The following is a 20,610-nucleotide window of genomic DNA, read 5'->3' as shown; positions in this document are numbered from 1 at the left end:
AAATATTATGTTCACAGCAGAAATATTCTGTTGACTTCTGGCAGAAATTAGGACACAGCACCCTTCAGGATCATCTTGCATGTTTGCTTGATCTAGCACTGTTCTGTTAGTTAGCATAGGGTAAAGGTAAAGACTTTGGAGTTCGTTTTTATGATGCATTACTTATCCTACAGAGAGTATTTTCTGTGATTTAATTTAATTGTCTTTTATTACTGTATAAAGAAAACATTTTTTTTCTGACACGGTTTCCTGGTGATTTGAATAATTTTGAAGTTTTGAAATATTGTACTCTACAGTGAGAAGTGGTTGTTCAGTCACATACAGTTAGATGAGTCTGTAAATCAGGGTGCTTTCATTATAAGTTCATATTGAAGGTGACATGAGGAACACAATTTCCTTTATTTAGAGCTCAGTTGCTCTATACTTCAAAGCCAGGTCTTGTTGCCCTTCGCAATTTAGCAATCAATATCTGGATTGATACGACATACTATTGATCGATGCAGAATTGCCCCCTTCAGGCCTTCACACTTGAAGCAGCAGCATAAAACACAGAATAATAATATCAAAGGGGACATTTAAAAATACTGTGATATTGACTTCAGCTAAGTGTGAAGGAGACCATTTTAAACAAGAAGTTTAACTTTTAACTTTCAATTACAGGGTGAAATTGGTGAACCAGGTCAGAAAGGTAGTAAAGGCGACAAGGGAGAAAACGTGAGTAGCAAAATCCTTTGTCCATTACGTTCTTCATAAATAAAAAGTATTTATGCATGAAGTATGCAGGTAGTCTTGCTACATCAATGAACAGAAACAAAGACACACTTCAAAAATGGTTCTTCAAAATAATGTTGAGTTTTAACGCAGCACTAGAGGTTTGTACTTATAGAGCCATGCATATATTTAGTGTTGCTTATATTCCTTGAGCTTACAGAATCTTTAAAAAATAGATAGGTACACTACATTCCTTAGCACCCTTCCTCTATCATTTTAATTCATCCATTCTACATTTGAAATGGGAGAGACCAAGAACATACATACATTCTCTTGCTGTGTTTAAGTTAACTTCACTGACTGGATTGTGTGAACATACCCAGCTTTAGCTTCTTAGCCATAATGATGAAGAATATGAAGACTTGGTAGAGAAGCATACTAATATAGATTTTAAATTTTTAAAGAATCTAATTCTTGAGAGCAGCATTTCAGAACAGCGAAGACCTCAGATGAAATGGTGAATATGAGTTTTCAAATATTATCACTAGGCCTATTAGTGAATTTAGGACTAATCAGGCTTCTACTGATTTAATTTGAAATGTTTTTGTCTTCAAAATTATTTCTAAAGATCAAGCACTTCCTCTTTTGATTGAGGTCAGAAATATAAAAATAAGCTTTTTCTGTAAAATTTGAAGCTAGAAAGAATAAAACTAGCATTTTTTTTTCTGTTTGATTTTGGTTTCTTTCCCAAAAATTTACAAAAGGTTTGTTTTCGCTTCTGTTCAATTTCAAGATAAGCTGGCATTTTATTTGAATAATTTTCCTTAAGAAAAAATGGAGAAGTAATTGCAGAAAGATTTTTAATATTATTATATTCATCAATATTCACTTCATGCATCAGTATTCAATTCAGCAAAGCCCAGAACTCAACACAGGAGTATTCATAACTAAGCATATTTGCTATCTTGAAAACACTATGTGCTTATTATGATTAACAACTTATAGAGCTTCATAAAAGCGGATTGCTTCTAAAAATTACTCCAAATTTATGGCTTACACATAATCAGATGATGTTTTATAGGAGGATACATAAAATTCGAACAAATCACAGTTTTATGATAATTTCATAGAAAAAAATGTGGTGATAAAATGTGCAAAAAAATGACAAGGGTTTGTTTTGTTTTTAAAGATAAGCTTGTCCTTTTTACTTATTTATGTGAGAAAGACTTCTGCAGTTTCCAATGCAGAAAACACATAATTTTCACAATCTTATACTATTAGATCAAATCACAGGTGCTGTAATAAACAACTTGTAATGCCCTGTTAACACAAGGAATGCAATATTACACATATGGATGAGAGAGGGCTTCTATTACAAAACCCAGTTTTCCAAGAAACATACATGCAACCAAGTTGTAAACAAATTCTGCTTCAGACTAAAATTACTCCTGCATAATCTGAGTGGAATGCTTTGGTTAACTTGGTAAAATTGATTTATCAAATTAAAACATTTTTAAAAGTCCATTTCAAAACTATGGACTTGTTCCCAGTTGACTGAAAATCAATCCTAATGTATTTGCTGTTGTAGTTGTAAAGCAGCTGTGAGATACATAGAGATATATGCAGCTCCTCTTTGTCCACCTGAAGAGGTTCTTAACAGTACAGGTGCTGCGTACACAGAAAAATCTGGTATTTAAAGGAAAGGGCAGAGGAAGAATATGAAGCAGGTCATGGTCCAGTTCCACTTCAGGGTTTGCATGTGATCACATGCATATCTTCCTGTTTTCCCCTTTGACATGCCTCTTCATTAGAGATACTTCTACATCAGAGAAATTCAGAAAAAACACATGCTGCACTTTTCTATTATTTCAGATCATTTTAGCATAGCTAGTTATGCTGAGCATCAGACTGTGACCACAGTTCCCATAGTGAGTACTAATGTATTTGGGCATGTTCCAGCAGACCTGCTTTACAAATAAAGTGTCTGCAGCATAATCATTTGAGAACGTGCTCCGTACTTTCAGTCTCAAGGTTTAAGGCATTTGGGAATATACTGTGTTTTTCTTGAAATACCTTGAAATTCCTTCAGTGTTCAGGCCTGCTTAGTTGAAGTGAATGTTACCCCATTTGAAGTCATGTGTATTGAATCCTACTCGCCCTCAATTGCAGTTATTCAACCCTGACGATTTCAGAATGTGTTTATTTCAAATCTGCTTTCCTTTCAACATGCTGACAGATGTATATTGGGGCAGGGAGGGAAGGCCTTGTTGGTCACCTCTGAAAGATTCTGAAGAGGAAGTAAGTACCTACTTCTGAAATCACAGGACATAAAGAATAGATATTCACAATACCTAGACACCCACAGAAGCCTTAGTGGGCATTTAGAGGCTAATCACAGCAAGGGCCCTGAGCAAAGAAGAATTGATCCCTCTTTCCTGTGTAAGAAGAGCCGGAAACATCTTCAATTTCCCATCGAAACTAGCAAAGATTTATGTTTGGGGGTTTAACTATTCTGTGCCTAATAAAAAATACTATGTTGCCATATCCTAGCTAGGGACAGCACAATTTTATTGTTGATGTACATCCTCTCTTGAGCCTCAAACCCGTCATGGCTACCACAGCTGCCTGTATTAACTGAAGATTCTCTCCCAATGATTCTGATCAGTCTCTCTCCCTTTGCCCTCCAGAGCAATGGAAAAAATTATCTGGCCATGTGTCCAAATAACTTCACATTAATCAATTGCAAAGTACCTTCCAACATTACTTTATATCAAAATGAGTATTTAAATGAGATTTAAAATGTGTAAATCTTGTTCTGGGCCCTGCAAAATGAAGGAGCAGGTAGAAGCACCCTGCAGATTGTAAAGCAATCTGTTCCATTACAATTTTTTTTTCAAATTCATGGATGCTAATTCCCTTTCTCATGGTAACCCCCAGTCAACAGGAGCATTCCTAGGAGTCCCTTCTTTTAGAGATTTCACCATAGAGGCTAAAAAGCTTTGCTTCAACTATTACCATCAGGTATGTGAGGAAAATAAAATTATAAAAGAGAAGAAACACATAGCTTGACTCTTCAAACTCCCTACAAATAAGATACTCTAAAATATACATAGAACCCAAATAAATAAATAGACTGTAAGACTTTAGAAGTTTCTTTTTGTAATCTCCCTATAAAGGGAAGAATAATCTAATTTTAGCCCTAGCAAGGTCTTTAAACCCAGGCATTATTCTGCAGTAAATTAGAATTTCCAGCCTAGAAACTGCAGACAACTTCCCTGCCACCTGAAATAGCAGACTAGAATTCAGCTATTGCCAGGTGTAAGGTTTTATGCTTTCTTAGTTTCACTCTTTATCAGTCTAGTCTCTCTAGCTAGTGCAAAAACCAGATTTAACCTACCACATAATTTTAACCCCATCATAAACCTGTATCTTGCATTCCCATACTCTGTTAGATATCTTCATTACATCACACCTGCATAACTGACTTCTAAATTACATGCAATATAATTTAGAAAGTTATTATTCTGTAAGGAGACTGAGAGACTTAGTATCAAAGAGAATGTGACACCCAGTGTGCAACAAGGACTTTGACTTTTTCATGTGTGCTGGAGGTCAAAATAAGCTTTGTGCTGTTGCAAAAACCATTTGCAATTTCATAAAAACTAATCCAAATAATAAGCATTCCATTTAAAGATAAATTGTTAGATGATGCTTTAAAGGTTGAGTTTTTCTGCACAAATCTCATGGCAAGGTCTGATATTTTGAATAATGAAAAAAAAATGTTTTTCATTTTGATTCATGTTTGCATGGGAATCTATTCTAAATATTCTGAAACATTACAAATGTGCTTTCAATAAATGCAGGTATTAAGTCTATTATAGATGTTCAAATCTGAGTTTTTGAGAGATAAATGATTGTACTGAATGGAAAAGACTTGTGAATAATGCTACATTCTCTATGGAGAAATGAAGAAATGCTTAATAGACCTTGATCATGCAAATAGGGTTGTCTCTATATTTGCTTTTCATCTCAATCCAGATGCCATAATCACTAACTTTTCCTATTGGATGTTTGTTTGTTTGTTACAGGGTCCTCCAGGTCCACCAGGTCTCCAGGGTCCTGTTGGTGCCCCTGGTATAGCTGTAAGTAGCTTATTCAGAGCAAACCCCAATCTTGCCATAACTCCTCTGATACTTAAAATTTCTTTGAACCTCATGCTCCTTACTCAGGAATATATTTCAAATCACTATTGACAGCTCTGTCATTGTCCTCTTACATGCAGTTGTTTATTGTAAACAAGCTTGCATAGGTGTTAGTTTATTGCATATTTACAGCTGGGCAATAATTTGAAGGAATTATTAAAAATGAAATAGTGTAAATAGTGAATGAGACCCATCCTTTCAGTACACTTGTTTGATGGTTCGTATGACAGTCAGTGGTAAAATCAGCTCGGTGCCAGATGCATTTAAAAGAGTAACCACCTTTTGAAAGAGTTCAACCTTATACCAGGTGGATTGATTTGTATTTTCGTTTAGAAGGCTTTGAATTCTTCTACCATGAGGATTGGTAAAACTATATGCTACTCATATTTACTAATATGTAGATATTCAACAGCTAGAATGTTTATGCAGATGTGAAAGAGAAGAGGTATTCAGGGAAGATTTTTGAGACCTGCAGTATTATTTGACCTACATTAAACCAGGGCATATGCCGCTATTCTATTTATGTAACAGATTTCATTCAATCAAGGTGGCTACATGCATTTCAAAAGACATCAGGAGTGATTCTGAGCCCTCTTGTAGTTTTTTTCCAGTCACTGACATGGAGCTTTTTCTGTTATTATCAGACCTGTGATATTTTTGCTTTTTTCTATTTCCAAATAGGGAGGTGATGGGGAGCCAGGCCCAAGAGGTCAGCAAGGGATGTTTGGGCAAAAAGGTGATGAAGGTCCTCGAGGCTTCCCTGGCCCTCCAGGCCCTATTGGTTTACAGGTAAGTTCCTTTACTATTTTACCCCCCACCTGTAAGAACCCTGATTTCTGTGTCAGAAACTGCATGAGTATTGTCTTTATTAAATAAATGATAGCATCAGTTAATAAGGTCTGAAAGATCCCATATTCATAGAGGTCGTGCATAAATACCAGATTTAATGCTGAAGGAGATTGGTAGGATGCTCTGAAACAGAACTCCTGGCTACCATAGACTTTAGAATTTCATTCAGTAATTCAGTCATTTATAGAGTCCAATGACTTCTGTTTCAACAAGAGCACTTCTTTTTATGGGAGATACACATTTTAAAGAAAAGATTCACCTGGAGGCTTATTTAAAATGTTCTAGTCATTTACTGTATTTTCAGAATAGGTTTTGGCAACACAGTGTGTTTCTGGGTGATACCATCACAGACACTACTTGTGTTCTGAAAGATTAGTAAAACTCCACGATGCTTATACACTGCTGCCATCACTGGCAGTTTCCTATAGTGTCATGTTTCTTCCTCTTAAAATTGTTATATCATGAGTCAAAAAAAACCAAAACAAGTATACAGTAAAATGTAGGCTTCTCACTGCTGCATCCAGAAGATTACGGTCAAAAAATCCTGCTTTTTCAAGAATGTATTTTGCTTAAATAAAACAAAGAAGACGACGTTTAGGACCTTTGATTCCTTTCCATGTAATTAACGTTAGAGCACAGAGCACTTTGAAACTATTTCTAACCCATGCATTAAGCTGTAATATGAATCACATACACTCTCTTTTAAAAAATGGAAAATTATAATAATAGTGTTTGAATGTATTAAACAGTATGTCTCCTTTCTATCCACCATGCATGAACTGACTCATCTCTCTCACTAAGCCAAACTTTAACCTGTACCTATAATTTCTAAAATTCCATTACATAACACAGTTCAGAAAAATTACAATAAAGTTTATAAAATATTGCAAACCTTCACGGAAGTTAAGCAGTTCCTTGCTGCACCAACACATATGTCTTGTGTAGATTCATATTGCCTTTGAAATGGAAAAATCTTTATTTTCAGAAATCATAACTCAAAAAAAATTATTCCTAAATTTTATTATGAATTAAGTTTTTTACTATTTTAAAGAGAGTGAAATAAAATTATCCTTGTTATTCTTCTCAGATCTAGGATACTGTTTCAACTGATGTTTTTCAGTGAAGTCCACCTTAACGTTTTAAGTTTAATGAGCACTAAGCTGCATAAATATAAAAATCAATTAGATTGGACTTATGCAAATGAAATATTTCAAATGCGGAATTTTATTTCTCTGATTAAGATTTTAATTTGAATATGTTAGTCCATGGACTGAGATCCCATATTTGCTAATAGTATTGGAAGTACCATTGAGAAATCAGGAGTTTCTTTTATTCAGTAAAGCAGTTCTATGGTTATTATGAACTGTTAGGGAGTAACAACTTTCTGTGTCTTATATTCAGTGGTACCTATATCACACTTACTTTAACTTACGTTAAATTCTACTGATTATTTCTTACATTGGCCATTAAGTAAAAAGTATTTTTGATCATAAAAGTGAACATTGGTAATTTTGAAAATGTATTACTTTAATTGTTAATTTCCTTGCTATTTAATTTTGATAGTATTTTTAAAAATAAGGAGGTTTCTAACAAAAGGAGTTGAAAGCAAAGAAAATCTGAAAAACTCTATGGGCTTATCTAGTTTATCTTATAGTCAGTTTATGGCAATTTTACTTAAATTTTGAAATATTAAATGACAAAACACCTCAATTACTTCTTGCCAAAAGGAACTGAAAGCACTCCCAAAATACCATGTCCAATAATGCATGAAATATTGATTCAGTGAAATCAATGAGATTTTTTCAGTGTTGAAATAGGAGTGCACCAAATGGCTTTGGAAAGTCTTTTCATAGGCAGAAATATAAAGTAAATGTTTAATTGCCTTCACAGTTTTATAAATATCTCCTCTGCAAGCAGTTGAATAAGCTGTTTAGGTTTACCATGACCATGAATCATAATGGATGAGGCATTCAACTTTTTAAGCTAAATATCTTTTTATGTTCACGGGGTAGAACTGAGTGGACTGTTGGCAACTGGAAGATCTAGTTTATTTGAGGTGGGACTCTTCTCTCTGAATATCAACTTTCTAAAGACTAGCCATCCAGTCCAAACCTAGGTTTCTCCTCTAATCACTCTTTAGAACATTTAGATACAAAATTGTTATTTAAAACATTATACTTTTCATAGTGAAGGAGAGTTAAAGTCAATTCAAATTTCATTTGTTGAATTATTACCACATTACAAAAAATAAACATGAAGAAAGTTAGAAAGTAATAAAACTACCTGTTGTTATAACCCTAGCATTACTCTCAGCATGTACTATAATCAATACATGCTACTGAAGATAGTATTACCAGCTATGGACTTTCATTTTAATAGAACACAGTCTAGTATTTTTTAAAATAAGCAAGAATTATACAGAAAAGCCACTGTGTCATCACATGAGCCACAGCTGGCTGTTTTTGTGCTGATTATCTAATAGTAAACAGGCTTTCACAACAACCACAGTGCACTGACAGGTCAGCCAAGTTTTCATGGTAGTAGACAACAGAGACACACATAATTTTTAGAAAAGGTGCATCTCTGAATTTTGAGAAGTACTTCTATTGTTCAGATTGTTTCAAAATAGGAGGGCAGCTGAGGAATGGATATAGTGTTGGCTAAGTTTATACTTCATACTTTTTTATACAGCTTTGTAGCAAAGATGACAAATTGTGTTTTCCAATCTGGTTAGCTATAGTTCGATAACATACTTTGAAAGTAGCAGAACCCAGGAGGTGAAACTGATAGTGCTTCTAGCTGTGGTAACATTTTACTAGATATCAGTATTAGCATCAGCTAGTTTCTTTCTCTTGGTGTTACTTTAAACCTTTGCTTCTAAGGATACATTTGTATAACCCAATGCAATGCCTCTCAGCAGGATTTATCACCACCACTGGACACCTTATTAAAGCAGTTATACAGCTTCCAATACTCAGGTAGCTTAGACATCTTCGCATACCACTTCATTGTGCTGCACTGATTATGTTTTCTTTACAAATATATGTATAAATCATATATTATGTATAGCATAAATCAAATTATCCAGATGCCCACCTGTGGTCTGGATAACGATGGCAGTGTTTTTAAAATCAGCCACCCTAGCATTTCTGTGTCCCTTTTTTTTTCAAAAATTTTCTGCCTCACCTGGTTTAGGCATATAGGGCTATCTATACATTTGATGTAATATAAAGAAACCCTTTTCTTTTTTTCTTTGTTTCAATGCAAATAGGTTTTGCTTTCTTGTTCCCCCCCCACCCCCCAAGTTCCCAAGTTTCACATGTAGATCTGATTTATATTGTTTCTTATTGATATATAACTCATCATTCCAGGTACCCTACTAATAGTTTTCTTATCTCTTCCATGTGTCTTAGGGTCTGCCTGGCCCACCAGGTGAAAAGGGTGAAAATGGTGATGTGGGACCAATGGTAAGGCTTCTTCCCCATTGGTCACACTGGAGGACATAAATATCATACATGTATTATTGTCTTTTCTCTGTAGCTCACAATTTGATAAGATACTCCTGAATCTGGTGCCTGAGTAGGAAACATTTTGTGTAACATAAACTGGTCTCTGGGATTTACTTTGCTTTCCTGTATCTATCGCCTCATCTTTAATATCAAGGTTTATGTAACTTAAGAAAATACTCAGAAGAGTAGGTAGCAAAGCAGATGCTGAGACAGGACAGTGGCATGCAGGTTCAGGAAAGAAAGAGAAAAAGGAGAGACCACTGCACCAGAGAGTTTAGAGTTGCTTTTCTGAAATTCAGGGCATTGTACCTTAGCTTCAGGTAATTGCAGGCCAGAAGGTGGTAAACACTATTTGGCTTTGTTTAGTCTGTTTCTCTGGGTGATCTTGGGACTGCATCTTCCAACTGTTCATACTGTTGACAGAATGCCTTCTGGGCTGGTCCTGAAACGCAAGCTATCTAAAGTATTCATTTGCCTCTAACACCCTATGCCAAGCCTGGATGCTTTATTATTGCCCATCTGTAGGCACCATGGTGCAGTACTGTCATATGGCTGTTACCAGACATATAAGGTACTCCAGGGTCTTTGCACAGTGGAATGGGTGTGCAGGTAACCTTCAGGGAAAATACAATACAGGAAACCAATCCTCAGGAGTCCTAAGCATCAGATCACTTCCAGCTCAGGTACTGTATAACATAGCCTGGATCCCCTGTCACCTTGTGAACTCATGCAATGGGCAACAATCTGGCCCTGCTGTTTCTGTAGCACTGAGAAGATTAATAGTCCTCTACAGATTGAGTATATTGCTTTTCATTGTCCAAAAAAGCCCCACTGGACTTATTCTTTATGATTGTAACTCTATCAAATTGTCTCTTTGATACAGGGTCCACCTGGCCCTCCAGGTCCAAGAGGTCCCCAGGGTCCTAATGGAGCTGATGTAAGAATTAATCTAATTTTTCCTCTCAGTAATTCAATAACAAGCACCATATTTGGGATAACTAGCATCTTTTATCATTGTAGGGTCCTCAAGGCCCCCCAGGCTCAATCGGCTCTGTTGGAGGTGTTGGTGAAAAGGTGAGTGTTGATAATAACATTCTAGAAGGAGAAAACATTAGAATAGGAATATGAATATGCATGTTGATTTTTCTCAGCTGGATAGTTATATTACGGTTCCCAAATATCCTTCATTGACCTAGTTGTTGTTAATAGTGATCTAGCTATACTTCTAATAGCTGACTTACCATGGTTGGTCTTTTTATTTCACATTTTACATCACAAAAATATTTAACAATCATAAGAAAGAGCTTCAGAGCAGAAAAGAGAGTTTTCAGGTGAAGTATTAAAATAAGGTTATGGTTATGATGTAACTTAGAATATCATATAGCCATCTATCTGGAACATTAAGAATATAAGCTGTTATCTAATGCATCAGTAGTAAAAGTATCTGTGAGGTGAATCAGATTTGAAGCATCAATATGTATCTGTTCCTCATACAGATAGATACAGTTCCAATAAAGTCAAAGGTTCAAGGATGATTTGTGCTAGTTGAAAATCTAACTTAAGGCTGATGCTATATGACATTCATTGAAATTATTTTCATTGCTATTTTCAGTTCTCTATTCAGAAAATTTCCTACCAGTATATGGGGTGATGTTTTGGGGTTCTTTTTAATTTCATATCTTACACAAGGAACATGTTGGATATATCTTTCTTTTTCTTAAAGAAAAGGTGTTGTATGCAACAGACATAATGGATTTTTTTGTGTGATTTATTTGAATCACCAGTGTAAACTATTATAAAATGCTGAGCAAACACAAAAGTCAAAAGAGTCTATTGAAATTCCTATTTATGTTTATTTTACCAAGTTAGATGACCTCAGACATATCATGCGTGTAAGCGTAAAAGCATTTTGCTGTAATGTTACAGATTTAATATGAATTTTTTCTTTAACTTTGGATTTGGGAAGAAGATTTTGAAAGGACCATAAGGTGAAGGAAACAATATAAATATGTTCCAGGCCACTGTATAAATAACATCGAGAAACTTTGTAGATTGCTCTTGATTTATTTAAATATTTGCCACAGAATATCATATGTATCCAATGAAACACTGATGTCAATGAATCCTAGAAAAGACATCCCTAGGAATGTCAGTAGTGGTAGTTTTTCAGAAAGCTCACTGTATTGATAACTTTTCAGAATATGAAGCAAGTTTTCCACTTTTCTTCCTGTCCCATCAGATAATTAAATGCACAGGTACCTCTTCCCCCGAATTCCTCATACACCATTACTGAACTTCAGCACTTGATAAATCTTAACTTCTTCTCCCTTTCATTTATCCACATACTCTCTTTGACACAGTGTACCAGTATTGTACCTTTAGGTACAAATCCATCAGAACTATGAATTCACAAATAATGACTCAAGTACCAGATCAATCAAAATTACTTATTTGTCACGATCCTCTTCTTGATCACTGCCCAAAAACATGTCATTCTGCTTCACAAAGCTTTTAGGTATTCTTTCTTTTCACAAGATAAGGAAGTTGTCATTATTTTCCCAGGATCATTTGTATGACTAATAAAAAAAAAATAAAATAATGGAAATCTGCAGTTCATCCTACAGTATCTCAAAAGCTTCTTGCTCCCCTGTGATGACAAAAGATCTTTCTTATGATGTTCTTCAATATTGTTGACATCTACCATAAAATTTTGGTTATGTGCCTGTTTTTTTTCACTAAAATGCCTTTCTTTAAATAACCCTTCACTTATTTAGGGCATGTCAAAAGGAGTCACCAACATCTTATCAGTATGACCAAACTATTATTTTAATAGACTCTTTGGATGTTTCGTGATTTTTTTCTACATGCCCATCAAATAAATCACTTAGCAGTGCTCTGGGATGTGGTGAAGATAGTACTAGAATAATGGAATATAACGTATGGCTGGATGGACAAATATCCTACTTTATCTTCCTTCTTTGTCTGTTGAGATCAAAGGGTATTGATCCCAAGCAGATGAAAATACTACCTTTATACTGTATTTTCTTCATGGTAGCACTGCCATGTTTAAGGTGTCAGTGCTTCATTGCATTCCCTGTTTCTCAGGATGTGGCTCTAAGCATCAACTCGCCTCTTGGTAGCAGTGGCATTCTTGTGTCTTCAATCTTTTTTACCCCAAATTGTATAAGACATACAAAACATGATGCCTTCCTGCTTGACTGCATTATTAACAAGGATATTCCCTCTAATCTCCCAAGTTTGTGACATTGTTCCTCCAGCCTATTTTAAAGAGAGCTGCAGGATGTGTTTTTCTCTCTGGGAAGAGTACCAAACACATGTCTGAATGTAAGAGTTGGTAGAGATGGCAAAAAAAATTATTGGAAAAAGAGAGTCTGTATGTCAGCAGGATACAGAAAAAAAAATGGGCACTGTGGGAAGAAAAATTCTTCCTGTGACCACTAGGGTACCGAGAAAAACGTTTATTATGAGAACACTGCATCCAGGGTAGCACCCATTATATTCATTGCTTTGAAAAAAAAACACCTCATATAATATTGTGGCCCACTGAAGTCAATAGGAATTTTGTCATTGGTTTCAATCACCTCTTTGATTTTTACTGTTTCATAATCAAATTCTATTCCAATTGTTTTGTAAAAGCATTGACTTGTATTGAACTCCTTGCTCCTTTGTTTCTCCCTATGACTCTTCTATGTGATTTAGAATCCCTATTTGTGATAATCAGCCCACCAAATTTAATTCAAGAACATGAAATTCAGACTGTTTATCACTGGTTGTCATTTTTATTTCCTCTTGCTTATTTCCCATATTCTCTGCATTCACACAGAGAAGCTTCCAAGTATATTATTTTGGAAGTTTATTACTTTTCTCCTCCTCAAGTTTTCTTACATGCCAGGTTTTTTCCTAGTTAGGATACTTTCCTTCTTAATTTCAGTTCCATTTAATGAATTCTGCAAGCTTAGAAATCACAGAGAGTTGTTCTGTCAGAAGGAATTTAAGCAATAGGAGGACAGTTCACACTTTTAAACAAAACATGTTTTTTCTCTTCTCCTTTTCTCCCTACATATTTTTTTCCCCAACGTTTTTCTTATTACATCAGCATGCTTTGGCCTCTGCATCCCTTTCATAAAGACATATCATACTACAGGAAATGCAATGCAGTGCTGATTGTAGAGTGTGGAAAAACATTTCCGCATCCTCCCTGTCATTGTTGGGGAGTGAAATAGATTTGCTCACTTTCATATTTGAATGGTTAGATAGGAGATATTTTGTCATTAATACTGGAGTTTCAAAGCCCCCTTATCTTCTTGCAAATTATAAACAATTTTTGTCACACATAGTGCCATGTATTTTTAACTAGCTTGTTGTTCCCTCTGCTGTACACACGAAGGCCTAAACATTCAAAGACATCAGCAGTACAAATGTGCATGTAGCCGTGCGTTATTAATGTCTGTAGGCTCCACAGAGCAGTCTAGAATTCTTGACACTCAGATAGAACCACTTAAATCCAGCATCCATCCAGAGTTTATTCTCTTCATTGTGCTTATAATTAAGAAAAAGCAGAAAACCAAAATGTACCAACACATGCTTATCTTAGTTTGATATCAAAGGCCTAACATGCAGATATTCAAAATACCCAGTAAATTGCTCAGGTCTTCTCAAAACCGGGCCTTAGATGTTTTTACACTACATAAGAATTTACAATGCAGAGAAGAAATAGAAGAAGTAACATTGACCTCACACTTCCCTTCCACAAAGCCTAATAAAATAAATTTGCCTTCTAATTTAGGTTAATCTGTGATAACTGCACTGAGTACTGTGCCTGTCTACCCTTTCTCCCTTCCACAGCGTGTGTTAAACTGGCAGTCAATGAGTAATGCAGAATGAACATCCACAGAACCTAAGCATTCTTTCTGTAGCCTCTCAGAGTTTAGATCTGTTTTACTGTATGAAAAAGTCTGATGTTAGAAAACCACTACACATCTGGGTTTGTACTCCTTCCTATTATATCTTTCTAAAATAATTTTTTTAATAGTACACTAATAAGGAGTCCAACACAGCAAACAAGTGAAATCAATAGTTTACATGCTTAATCAGTCATTGATTTATACTGCAGATGGAAGTGAGAGGACAAAATCAATGGAGTATTCTGGCCCTGAGTTTAAAAACATGTTTGATAAGTTTGCACAGACATATTTATGTGTGTGTATCATTTTTCCACACACCTGTGTGCAGACAATTGCTAAGGTATTTAATCAAGATGTGTCTATGACAGTTTACACTACCTGAATATATGTCCTAACAAATTACTTTCAATAACTTTACATGACTCACTGACTGTGACCTCTTCTCATCCTTCTCCACCTCTCCAACATGCCCTCCCAGAAAATATAGCACAGCTTTAGATTTTATCTCTTGATTAAATTTAGCTCTCCATAGAGCCACAATATATAACACAGTCACATATGCATACCTATGTGAAAAGGGATTGTCTAGATTCTAGAGTCACAATTTTTCTCTTTTTTTTCCTGTTTTGTAAGGATGGCAAAAAGGAGCAAAAGTGTAACTGAATCCTTTTCACAACCCAGACAGCTGCAAAGTTGCCTCTCATTCTTACAAAATAAATCACCACATCCCAGAATTTAACCAAAAGGTGGCAGCCTTCCATCCACTATCTCTGTCGCTGTGCTTAGTATGAACAGTTCTCTAGAACTGACCATAATAAGGAAAACAAAGGACTTTTAAAGTCCTGTCCTTAGCCTGATAGAAATCATTCTGCTTGCTTAATCCAAAGAGGTTTTCAGAATTAAACATATCCATGAAATGGTAAGACACTTTGTAGGTTTAGAATGTCTGTCTTTGCTTGTTGAAATTCTGTCAGAGGAGGGCTTTGCCTAAGAGAGACCACACTAACTTTTAAAAGATCTGACTTGATAACAAAAGATGAAAAAAATTCCAGAGGAATAGAGGAAAAATTCCAGAGGAAAAAAATTTAACATTAGATCATAAAATCTATTTCCTGAAAGAAGAATCTGAAATACTCCCCATAGAGAAGGTGCATCAGATTCTGAATTAATACCATCATTACCAAAAATGCAAAGAAAGACAAGGGCAAACAGTAACCTACAGATTGCAGATTCTCATAGCTATAAAAATGCACTCTGTAAATGCATATCAGCTACTCTGATCATCATCTCTATCAAAACATTGTTTAACTCCCTTAACAGCTGTCTAAAACCAGTACAACCTTTTATAGTACCTAATATTTGGAATATAAAAATCAGTGTCAGCAAAAACAAGGACTGCATACAGGGAAGAACCACATTTTTTAATAGAGCAATGATTTAGAAGTATTAACGTGAGATGAAACTTTAACTGGTCTCATCTTTCACAGATGCCCTTTAAGGGGAACATCTTGACATTTTCTAGCCCTTCCAATTTTGCTGTCTTCCACACTGCTGCTTATTGGGGAGTTACTATGCACAGAGCTCATATAGGCTGACTGCATCTGCCAGTTTCAACATGCATGCAGGGATCTCTTGAGATCCCAGGAGCACAGTGTTCCCCAGTTGGCCCCCAAAATAGGTCAATATGTCAGAGAAAGCCCATCTTTTCTCTTGTTGCATGATATCATAAAATGAAGATGTGTTTGTCAATGAGAAGGGTAAAGAGTGGATTACAAATCAAATGTGAATCATCATAAATTACAATATTATTTGGCAGAAAGGCAGAAAAAGAACTTATTCTCAGAGAAGCTTAGAAGGGGATTATACTGGCACAAGTGCTTGTCAAGCAAGACTTGGCATAATTAGCGCTCTTCTGTCACTCAGTTAGCTAGTCCTGCAATGGGAACACCTGTTGAAAAGGTCTATATTATGGACTCTGTTAGACATAATATATCTACTAACTTGAATAACATCAATTTATTTGCTAATTCCAGACCTCATTCTCTGTTTCTAATTTGATTGATCAGTAGGCATGAACGAAAAAGCAATGCTAATGATGCTGCAGATTCAGTAAACCCCATGCAAAGGATAAGGAAATGAAGATTATGAATTTTCCTAGAAAACATCCTTAATGCTTATTGATGTGAAGTATCCACTAGATTTTTTTTTAAATAATGAATGCTGTATCACAGAAGCAAATGAATGTTAAGTACTAAAAAGGATCATTAAATTTTAAGATTACTGCAAATTTAAGTACGTCTAATAAAACATACCACAGTTTCTAAAGGCAAATTCAGCCCTTTAAAGTGCCCTTTCTAAAGGACATTTTAATATTGCTCCTAAAATTGTGGTTATCTGTTAACTATCCTATTCTGGAATTCAGTTGGGTACTCAGATCTTCTTCCATTCATCTAATGTAGTATCACATTGGGCCAAATTCTGGTCCCAGTGAGGTCATTGTGCTGCCATTAGATTCTATGAAAAAAGTCCAGTATCTACACAGTAAGATTTGTTTAAAATTCACATTTTATGATTTATACTTTTATACTGTCCACCTGGTAATGACAGACATGCATGTTGTATTAATAGAAATGGCACACAATGAAGAGGGGCGTGCAGGTCATACAGGATATGAAGGATACAAGAATTTATTCCAAATCTGGATTTGAGTTCAGTAAAGGGGATTCGGTGAGATGCATTTTCAGCACTGAAGTACTCTTGTTTATAGGCATAATTATTGACAAGGTACATTTGGTTTGGAAAAAGAATATATACGGCAGGAAAAAAAAATCACCCTTTAGCAGTTACATCGAGAAATCCTTTGGAATAAAAATATACAGTTCTTATCTCAGCACTCCATGACAATCACAAAGCAGATTCTGTTATCCTTTCACAGATTTGTGTGTCTGTGATGCTAATAGCTAAATATTCTATTAACAGAGTAGTTTTCTATAAAGGTTTATTTATCAGACCACTGAGCTAGAAAATAATCAGTCATAACTAAACTTTAAAATGAACAATTGCAATGACAGTCTTTGAGTTAATACTGTGTATGAGTTCAAAAAGAGACTGAATTAACTTAAACATTAACTTAATGGTGTATAATCTTTGACTTGCATAGATTTTCTTCGTATGGTGTCATCCTCAAAGCCATCTGCTTTGCTAAACAATTTCCATCACGAGTCAATACACAGAATACACCTTTGTGGCCTGTGGTGAAAGTTTTACTAACTGTTATGCTATTATTTTATCCTTATTGTTTTCTTCATATGATTTTTTATTCTAACAGTAGCTATAGCAATAATATCTTCACTCCATTGACATTCATTTCTAATTAGTATTCTCTCATTTGTAGAAACTTGCTTCTAGGCAAAGTGAATCTTCTAGAGAAATAAATTTACACAGTCAATATACTTATTTGGTTTTTCTGTGACTAGAAAGAAAGATGACAAACAGGAAATTTGCAATATATGGGATAATAAAGGGGAAGATCTTCCAAAGCCCAAGGGGAAGATTAGTCTCCCTGACTCACTAAAAGCTTAGTTTGATATATTCTCTCTAAATTTTCAGATTCCAGTTCTGCAAAACCATATGTAACTCAACCCCCTTTAGTTAGACCCAATAAAAGACAGTTCTGTAAGCTGTTCATATGAATAAGCATGAGAAGAATATGTAGCAACAGAAGTAAATACATAGAAATAATCTCCCTAATGACTCATCAAATTATCCTCACACATTTACAGGGTGAACCTGGAGAAGCTGGTAACCCTGGACCTCCTGGAGAATCTGGAACATCTGTGAGTATTTTGGTTTTGTCTTATTATTAACCTTTATTACGGTGAACTAAGGTATCTGGTAGTGCTTACTTTAGAAAGCATTTAATCGGGTTATTTGTGTACTTGTGTATGTTTTCTTTAAATTTTCAGGGAGGAACTTCTACCTTTAAAATGCAATTTGTTTCTGTATAATTATAGCCCAATCTTGTACTAAGAGGTAGAGAACAAAGCTGAAGACTTCCTAAAAGAGTACCTATTTTTTCTTCCGAAAGTATTAACTTTGACATGCATGTTTTTCTCTCTAAAGACAGTTCATTGATGCAAACTGGGTGCAGATGTTGGCACTTGACCTGAGATTCACAGGTTTTCCCAGTCTGAGGCTGAGGTCCTAATTTCCCATTCACATGTCAGCATTTATTGAGGAGTAACATTGCCCAGGTCTGAAAAACAGTTTTGCCATTGTAATCAGTTTTTAGCCATTCAGTTTCCAGATGAAATTTTTGTGTTCATATGTTTTCTACAGGGTCCAAAAGGTGAAAGGGGAGAAAAAGGTGAGGCTGGTCCACCTGGAGCAGCTGGACCACCAGGTGCTAAAGGACCTCCAGGTGATGATGGGCCTAAGGGTAACCCAGTAAGTGGCCTTAATAAGTTTAACACAAGTCACTGTGAAGCACTACTGAAGTTGTGCTACGTATAGAACTGTACATAACTTTCTACATTTGAACTAAATTCATTGTATGCTTCATAAAATATTTGTGATAATTGCTACCTTCTTGTCAATGGATGATACATTCCTTGGTTTTTTCCTGATTTATCTAGGGTCCAGTTGGTTTTCCTGGAGATCCTGGTCCCCCTGGGGAACCTGGTCCAGCTGTAAGTATACTTTAAAAACAGTTTTATGTCCTAGTCTTGCTTTGCACTAAATTCTAGTTAACCCTGCCTCTTCCTTGTCTACGGGTGAAGTCTTGCCTGTAAGATCTCTTGCTTTTCTATTCATATATTTCTTAAGACTTAAAAAAAGTTTAGAAATCTTTAGAGTTTTGAAAACTAGCATCCTTAGGAAACTGCTTTGTAGAAAAATAGTGCTCTTATATTCGTATATGAAACTAACTTACTTAATTTAGCTGAATTCTGTATTTTGCTTATTTTCCCATGAATTCTGTAGGGTCAGGATGGTGTTGGTGGAGAGAAAGGTGAAGATGGTGATCCTGGTCAACCTGTGAGTTGTTTCTGGCATTTTATTTCAGCTGCATGTTCTCTCCTATGCTAAGAAAGTATATTTTACTGAATCAGTGGTTTCTATACATTCATACTCTTAAAAATATTTTCTAAGTGGATGCTTCTTTTATTATACTGAAAAATATCTTATTTACTTCCTTGTAGAGGTAGAACTGCCCATATTATAGTAACAATCAGAAACAAGAGCTCAATTTCTATTAGAAGTAGGAACAAATGATGTGTTAAGGATTTGTGCTGGAGCTGCTGAGGAGAACTAAAAATAGAGCAACTCTGAGCATAAGAAAGGAATGCTGCAGCCAAGTAATCTTTGTTAGTGGATGTCATGAAATGAAGCAAAATCTTGGTGCTTCTTAGTTAAGTATCTGAGCAATACCCATATTAAGCATCAAGGTTCTTTATATTTCTGTAGATTCCCTTACTAAAACGTGGTTTTGGGGTTTTTTTTAATTGCAAAAAGATAGGGTTTCCATTTTGGAATTCTGGAAGTTCTGATTATCACGGAATTATCCTATACAGTACAGTTTGAAAATAAAAACTCCTACTACATTGAACATATGGTTGGAAGTAAGTTATAAACTAGGGTTTACCTGAAAACTTCAGGAAATTAGTATCTGTATGTCTTATTTAACAGTAAGTACTTTTAGTGTTGTGTTCCTGAAGAAAAGCTTATCAAACTGTTCAGCAACCCTGAAAAATTTAAGAGTATCACAGTTTACTAAGATGGAGTAGCCAAATGGCTATCAGTGCACAAAAGATTTTTCAAGAGAAGGCAGCTAACTCACAGATGGTAGTGAAAAATTTTAGCAAAAGTAATGATTTCAGCACCTGAGAAAGTAAGAAACTTCTTGATGGAGTTAGGCAGTAGGCTAAGACTGTATGTTACTTCTGTGCAGCCACTATCTGGTCAGAAATGTTTTGTTGCAAACAGGAAGAGAAAAAAAGAATGATTGCACTTTGTATAGTAACAAAAGCTGTTACAAATTTCAAAAGACCACCCTAAGAAAGTATTTGTTGAATAAGCAGGTATACTTCTCTGTGTGTATTTACAGTACTTACTTTCTGTCCATCAAAAGGGGCCACATATTGCAGATGTTTGTTGCCTTTAATAAAGATAACTTTATCCTTTGTTACTACTGAGCTTATTACTTTTCACTGCAGGGTCCACCAGGTCCTTCAGGTGAAGCTGGCCCACCTGGTCCACCTGGAAAAAGAGTAAGTAATTTCTCATTTTCTCTTTCTGAGACACTACGTTCTAGAGAATTTCAGCTACTTGTTTTCCATGTTGTGACACTCATATATGACATCTGAAGTTTCTCTGAAGTAATAGGAGAAATGAAAATAATAGAAACAGCACAGAAAA

At 35.3% G+C, this 20,610-nt stretch overlaps 1 protein-coding gene across 4 annotated transcripts in view; it reads left to right on the top strand.

The window, feature by feature from the left end:
• COL11A1 (collagen type XI alpha 1 chain) overlaps window positions 1-20,610 on the top strand; it is a 164,480-nt gene that overhangs the window by 120,922 nt on the left and 22,948 nt on the right. For all 4 annotated transcript variants that reach the window (XM_074876656.1, XM_074876655.1, XM_074876654.1 and 1 more), the window contains 11 exons: window positions 661-714; window positions 4,800-4,853; window positions 5,595-5,702; window positions 9,176-9,229; window positions 10,155-10,208; window positions 10,292-10,345; window positions 17,979-18,032; window positions 18,535-18,642; window positions 18,831-18,884; window positions 19,177-19,230; window positions 20,409-20,462. In XM_074876656.1, the coding sequence (XP_074732757.1) occupies window positions 661-714; window positions 4,800-4,853; window positions 5,595-5,702; window positions 9,176-9,229; window positions 10,155-10,208; window positions 10,292-10,345; window positions 17,979-18,032; window positions 18,535-18,642; window positions 18,831-18,884; window positions 19,177-19,230; window positions 20,409-20,462 (702 nt within the window). The remainder of the gene's footprint in view (window positions 1-660; window positions 715-4,799; window positions 4,854-5,594; window positions 5,703-9,175; window positions 9,230-10,154; window positions 10,209-10,291; window positions 10,346-17,978; window positions 18,033-18,534; window positions 18,643-18,830; window positions 18,885-19,176; window positions 19,231-20,408; window positions 20,463-20,610) is intronic.

This window comes from Strix uralensis, chromosome 8 (assembly GCF_047716275.1).
Source record: "Strix uralensis isolate ZFMK-TIS-50842 chromosome 8, bStrUra1, whole genome shotgun sequence".
In the NCBI taxonomy this organism is placed as follows: domain Eukaryota; kingdom Metazoa; phylum Chordata; class Aves; order Strigiformes; family Strigidae; genus Strix; species Strix uralensis.
The sequence above is the reverse complement of the archived record's forward strand: the minus strand, read 5'-3'. Positions and strand labels throughout refer to the sequence as shown.